Source organism: Budorcas taxicolor, chromosome 18 (assembly GCF_023091745.1).
Source record: "Budorcas taxicolor isolate Tak-1 chromosome 18, Takin1.1, whole genome shotgun sequence".
Taxonomy (NCBI): domain Eukaryota; kingdom Metazoa; phylum Chordata; class Mammalia; order Artiodactyla; family Bovidae; genus Budorcas; species Budorcas taxicolor.
Window position 1 is genome coordinate 53,108,512 of NC_068927.1, and position 6,127 is coordinate 53,114,638.

At 52.3% G+C, this 6,127-nt stretch overlaps 1 protein-coding gene across 1 annotated transcript; it reads left to right on the forward strand.

Annotated features, from left to right (window-relative positions):
- The first annotated feature begins 363 nt into the window (after positions 1–363).
- On the forward strand, positions 364–4,260 carry LOC128063226 (phospholipase A2 inhibitor and Ly6/PLAUR domain-containing protein-like). Its single transcript, XM_052655877.1, has 5 exons — positions 364–433; positions 1,743–1,859; positions 3,242–3,394; positions 3,778–3,921; positions 4,112–4,260. Exons 1-5 carry the CDS (start codon positions 364–366, stop codon positions 4,258–4,260), a joined length of 633 nt encoding a protein of 210 aa, XP_052511837.1.
- The last annotated feature ends 1,867 nt before the right edge of the window (positions 4,261–6,127 follow it).

The window sequence follows — 6,127 nt, forward strand, 5'->3', positions numbered from 1 at the left end:
GAGAGAGGGGAGAGGGTACCTGAGTCCTAGCAGCTGCTCTCCCCTCCAGGAAACAAAATGACCTGATTCTGGTCTTGGGCTTCATGTCAGAAAAAAAGGGGGTGAGGGCAGGGGCGGTGGGACCTGATGGAAGAGAGGATTGGAAGCAGAGACTCCTGGGGGAGGGGTTGTTTAGAAGATGCCCATGTTCTTTTTGGATTCGGATTCTGCCTCCCCAACTCAGAGCTGCAGAGACCTACCCCCAGGTCTTACATCATTTCTTAGCCTGGGGGTAAGGTTAAGGTAGGTCCAGACTTGCCCCTTCTCAGCTTCCTATAAGAAGAGCTGGGGACTTGGAACTTCAGGGTCACTCATCCAGCCATCATGAAGCCTTCCATGAAACCTGAGACCTTCCTGCTGGCTTCCGTGCTGCTCTGCACCCTCCTGGGTCTGGGTAAGTGACTAGGGCTCTGGACTCCTGGGACCCTCAAAACAAGGACTATGAGCGAGTATTCAGCCAAGTCCTCGAGGGAGAAGGGAAAGAGGAGGTGTCCTGGGAATTGAAGTTAATGGAGAAGGCAGAGGGTAAAGGAGAGAAAGCCTGGGTCCCCAAGGGAGGAAGAGCTAAAAAACGTGTGGGTTTAAATCTCTGAGAAATGAGGGGTTTGGATGGGCTCTGTTCCCTGTATCCCAGGCAGGGTCTCAAAATAAGACACCTGAATTCTAGAAAATCAGATGATCAGTATGATTACTATTTTTCATTAATATGAAAAAATGTGAGGCGAAGGCGAGAGATTTCCTTTCTCCCAGGACTCTAAGCAGTTCAGGTCCCTGGTGTCCTCCTCCCTTACATTCAGGAGTTCAGGCAGCTGCACCTTCCTCAGGACCCACTTTCCTTGTGTCTGGGCCCCAGCTGCCTCCTCTCTCAGGACCAAGGAGTCCATGCACTTACCCTCTTGGTCCTTGATCTTCCTTCTTGACCTGGGATGCAGATCCCAGCCTCAGGTACCCCTGCCTGAGTGCCCACTGTCTATCAGATTTAAGTGTGGTACCCACAAGGGAGAGGGTCCCGCTCCAAGGACCCTCTGGACCTGAAGGTTCACGAAAGTCCATGAAGGACTTCCTCAGTGGTCCAGTGGCTGCGAATCTTCCTGCCAAAGCAGTGGACATGGGTGCCATCCCTGGTCCAGGGTTCGATCCTTGGTCCGGGACAATTCCACATGCCTTGGGCAAATTAAGCCCTTGTGCCACAGCTACTGAGCCCGTGCTCTAGAGCCTGTCCTCTGCAACAGGAGGAGCCACCCCAAACAAGAAGCCCAGGCACCGCAACAAGAGAGTAGACCATACTCACTACAACTAGAGAAAAGCCCCGGGAAGCAAGGAAGATTCAGCATAGCCAAAAAATAGAAAAAAAAGAAAAGAAAGATAAAAAAAAAAAAAACTCCATGGGAACCTTCAGCAGGACCCTTCACTGTCCTCAAGCTTTCTCAGAAGACCCCAGTGTTCAAAGTCTCCAGCCTTGTAAGTAGGTAAACTTGCTCGCTGGTGGGGTTGCTGTTTACCCCTGGAAGCAGCTTTGCTGGCAGCACCCTGGTGTCCCTGGAGGAGCTTCGGAAAATTTTCTGTTCAGCAGCCCACCCTTAATAACTAGGGAGACATGCGTCCCTCTTCCTTCAGACCCCCCACCCCATGCCCCTCTGGACTCGGAAGTTGTGACCCACAGACCACACGAGCTTTGACTAGAGCCCCTCTCTCTTCTGCAGGGCACCCACTAGACTGCTGGGTGTGTATAAGCCCCGGTCCCTTTTGCCATGGAACAATGCAACCTTGCGCCCCTGAAGAGGACACCTGTATGGCCGCCGTGTATGAGACCCACAGAGGTAAGAGGGCAGGGGATAGCGTCAGATCCTGGGGAGGTGGGGAGTGCCTTCAGGATGGCAGATACCACCAGGCGCTGCTGGGAGGAACATTTGAGTGATGAGGGGGCAGGAAAGAGGTAAGGACAATCTTAAGGTGAGTGGAGGAAAGAGAATCTGGTGGAATGATAGAAACCACTGTTGCCAAACATTTCTGAAAATGAGACGCTAAAGAGAGGATGGGGGAGGGGCAGATATAGGGACTTTCTTAGGCGAGAGGGGATTAGGGAAGGAAAGGACATGCTGGGGGTGGGGGAAGCCGGAAATCCAGAGAGGGGGCATCTAATATGCAAGGTGTAGTGCTGGGTGTAGAGAAGACTGGGGTGAGTTGCAAGGAAAGTGATCAGGTTGACTCTCTGGGGGCACCAGGAATCCTCTAGGGATACGGGCTGGACCAAAGGTCTCCAGACAGGAGAAAGAGGGAGATATTTGGGTTGACTGAGTTGGGTGTGAGCTCAATCGTGTCCGACTCTTTGTGACCCCATGTACTGCAGACCCCCAGGCCCCTCTGTTCATAGGATTTTCCAGGCAGGAATACTGCAGTCACTTACCATTTCCTCCTCAAGGGATCCTTCCCACCCAGGGATGGATCCAGCATTTCTTGTGTCTCCTGAATTGGCAGTCTGTTTCTTTACCACTGCACTACCTGGGAAGCCTCAATATTGGGATAGAGAGAGATATATGTAGGGACAGATAATTCCTGGACTCAGTCCATGAGTTTGTAGAATCAGACACCCCTGAGGACCCACAGACCCACGCAGGTTGGGTGAAGAGCAGAAACCCTAGTGCTGGGAGAGACCACCCTGTGGTGGGGATGGGGAGGCCAGGGAAGCTGGAGGAGGCCACTGCAGGCAAGACCTGAGAGTAGCCAGGGAGGGCAGCAAGGGACCATCCGTAGGAGGTCTAGGCAGTGACCCTGGAAGAAGGGGACGGGTGTTACAGGGCGGTGGCTGGGGGCTGCATCCTAGGATTTGGCGCAGGGAATTTCAGGGGTCAGGGGAGGGCCAAAGGCTGGAAGAGACCATTTCACACAGGCCTGGGGGTAGTCATAGGTGGCCTGGAAAAGACCTCTCCGGGTATGATCCTTAGAGGATGGCAGTGGGTGACGTGGGGCTGAAGGGACCACTCAGGAGAGACCAACACAGCCGGGGGCGGAGGGAGGAAGGGTTGCTACCTAATAAACCGTGCAGACGACGCCCCAGGCAGATAAGGGGGTCTGACCTTTGGGAGCTGGAAGAGACCTCTCTAGATCACAGTGGACTGGGGAAGCTGTAAGGTAGGGAGATACCCCGAGGCCAGGGTCCAGACCAGAGCCCCTGAGCCCTCCCCCTGCCTCCATCCTGCAGTTGGCGACGTTTTAGTGAGCTCCAAGAAGGGGTGTACGACATCCAGCGATTGTGACTCAGGATTCCTCTCCTTCAATGATGGCCCCGAAAGCAACATAGGGTCTACCACGCGCTGCTGCCAGAGCAATGGCTGCAACAAGGACCCCCTGCCCGGTAAGCCCCAGCTGAGCCCCACGGCTGGAGTCCCGCCCTGCCCACCCCTCCCCCCCAGAGCCAGCTGTGAGCACCTGTCACTGACCTGTGCTGTCATGGGGCAAGCGTCTTCCTGGCGCTGAGCCTTGGTTTCTTCTCCTATAAACTGCGGTGTCCAGGGACGTCCCTGGTGGTCCACTGACTAAGCCTCCACGCTCCCTATGCAGGGGTTGGATCCCTGGTCAGGGAACTAGATTCCACAGGCTGCAATTAAGATCCAACACAACCAAATAATTTTTTTTTTTTAATGCAGTGCCGGTTAGCGACCGGTGTCCCCATGCTGGTTGTGAAGTTGGAAAGGACTTAATGTCCCCATGCACCTTACCCTCCACCCTCCTCCCCAGCGTTCAGGAGAAATCTGACAAAGAATGGCCTTCGGTGTCCTTCCTGCTCCACCTTCCTCAAGGAAACATGCACCCCGACTGACGAAACGCTCTGTTTTGGTGAAGAAACCCGCTGTGTCACCGTGACTGGCCTCGTGCACCCTGGTGAGGGGCACCTGGATTTCAGGAGGAGGGCACAGGGTTCCCAGAGGGCCCCAGAACTGGAGCCTCATTATTCCAGATTCTTAGGGAGAAAGTGGCTGCAGAGAAATGGAGGAAGGTGGCTGGGGCATGACCCCTGGATTGGGAGCGGGAGGCATTGGAGATCCTGATTCTAGCCTGAAATCCCCTCCAGCAGGTGTCAAATTTGCTTCCCGGGGATGTGCTACGGAGAACGCCTGCCACATCAAGCCTGGGACCCTGGTGCCCTCAGGCTCTCATTTGTTGACCATCAAGAAGATCAGCTGTCTTCCAAGCCCCCAGGCTTCTGGCAAAGCTGAGTGAAGAACTGAGGCCCATGTGGTGTTTGGTCTCCATTCCTTCTCAGCTCTAGCTTCCCACGTGTCTATAAATTAAACAAATCAACAGAACAAGCCTGAGTCTTTGTGATGTGATGCATTTCAGGGAGATGGGATGCAAAAAGCAAGGGTCTCAACCCTGTTGAACCCCCTCTTTGGAATGAGGAGAGGGAAGATGCTACCTTTTGTTACGGGATTACTTCCTGCTGGGTCCCTGTGCTAAGTGTTTTCCATGAGAGAGCTCATTTCATAATCACAACTCTGTGAGGTTGAAAGTACTGTCCCCATTTTACAGAGGAACAAACTGAGGCATGGATTGTGGTGTCACTTGCCTTTGGTCAAACAGTTGGGAGGGTCAGACTCCAGAGTGCATGATCACCTCTCCTGGTTAACCTCTTTTTGCCTCCGTTTCATGTTTGTAAGCGGTGGATATTAATATTTATAACCTCACAGAGCTATTTGAAGGATCAAATGAAAGAAAACTAAAAAAGGACTTAGTGCAGTGCCTAGCACCTTAAAGGGGGCTCCCCTGGTTGCTCAGATGGGAAAGAATCTGCCTAATAATGCAGGAGAGGCAGGTTCAATCCCTGGGTTGGGATGATCCCCTGGAGGAGGGCATGGCAACCCCAGCATTCTTGCCTGGAGAATCCCATGGACAGAGGAGCCTGGCAGGCTACAGTCCATGGAGTCAGAAACAGTTGAACACAACTGAGTGACTGAGCAGAGGCACTAGCACCTTTAAGACAGTGTTGGTTCTAGAGACAGTGTGTCTGGCCAAATAGCTACTGTCCTAATAGCTGCCACTTACTTACTTAATAGCTGAGTAGGCATTAGTTGGCACGTGCTAGACCTTGGCATCTATCAGGATAGACTGAATTATGCTAAGGTAACAAAGAAGTCCCTAAACTCAGTGGTTTAAAACAACAATGTTGTATTACTGACAAAGGTCTATATAGTCAAAGCTATGGTTTTTCCAGTAGCCATGTACGGATGTGAGAGTTGGACCACAAAGAGGGCTGAGTGCCAAAGAACTGATCCTTTTGGAGTGTGGTATTAGAAAAATCTCTTCAGAGTCTCTTGACTGCAAGGAGATCAGACCGGTCAATCCTAAAGGTAATCAACCCTGAATATTCAATGGAAGGACTGATGCTGAAGTTCTAATACACTGGTCACCTGATGCGAAGAACTGACTCACTAGAAAAGACCCTGATGCTGGGAAAGATTGAAGGCACGATGAGAAAGGGACAACAGCGGATGAGATGGTTTGATGGCATCAATGACTCAACGGACATGAGTTGAGCAAGCTCCTGGAGATGGTGAAGGGCAGGGATGTCTGGAGTGCTGCAGTCCACGATGATGCAAAGAGTTGGACACAACTGAGCGACTGAACAAGAACATCAGTCAGTTAATGCTATGATAATGTTGTATAACAAACCATCCCCAAACTGAGACTTGTAACAAAATGCATTCTGCTTCCTATGGTTTGTAGGTATGTGGGGCGGCTCTGTTGCAGGTTATGCACTGGTGGGTTTCGCTCGTTTGGGAGACGGACTAGTTCTTCTCCGTGGGGTTTCAGTCTTGCGGGATCTGTGGCTCCCCGGCTCATGTCTTTCTCATGGCAGATGACTGGAGCTGAAAACCCAAGTGCACCAAAGGTCCCTGAGGAGGTTGGGGATGCTAACATCCATGGAGTAAAGTAAATCATAGGGTTTAGAGCCAACCTCAGTAGAGTAGGGAAGGATGCTCCCCCTTCCATGGCCCTAGCGAACCCCAGGGGGAGAGGCGGATGAAGAGCAGTCTGGCCCCCTTTGGCCCCACCCCCACCCCTGCCAGACAAGTTTCGTAACCAACAT

Excerpts from the sequence above, each read along its gene's own strand:
- LOC128063226 (XM_052655877.1), top strand. The coding sequence starts at position 364 with ATGAAGCCTTCCATGAAACCTGAGACCTTCCTGCTGGCTTCCGTGCTG. Across the intron at positions 434-1,742 it reads CTGCACCCTCCTGGGTCTGG|GGCACCCACTAGACTGCTGG; the intron begins GTAAGTGACTAG and ends TCTCTTCTGCAG. Across the intron at positions 3,922-4,111 it reads GACTGGCCTCGTGCACCCTG|CAGGTGTCAAATTTGCTTCC; the intron begins GTGAGGGGCACC and ends AATCCCCTCCAG.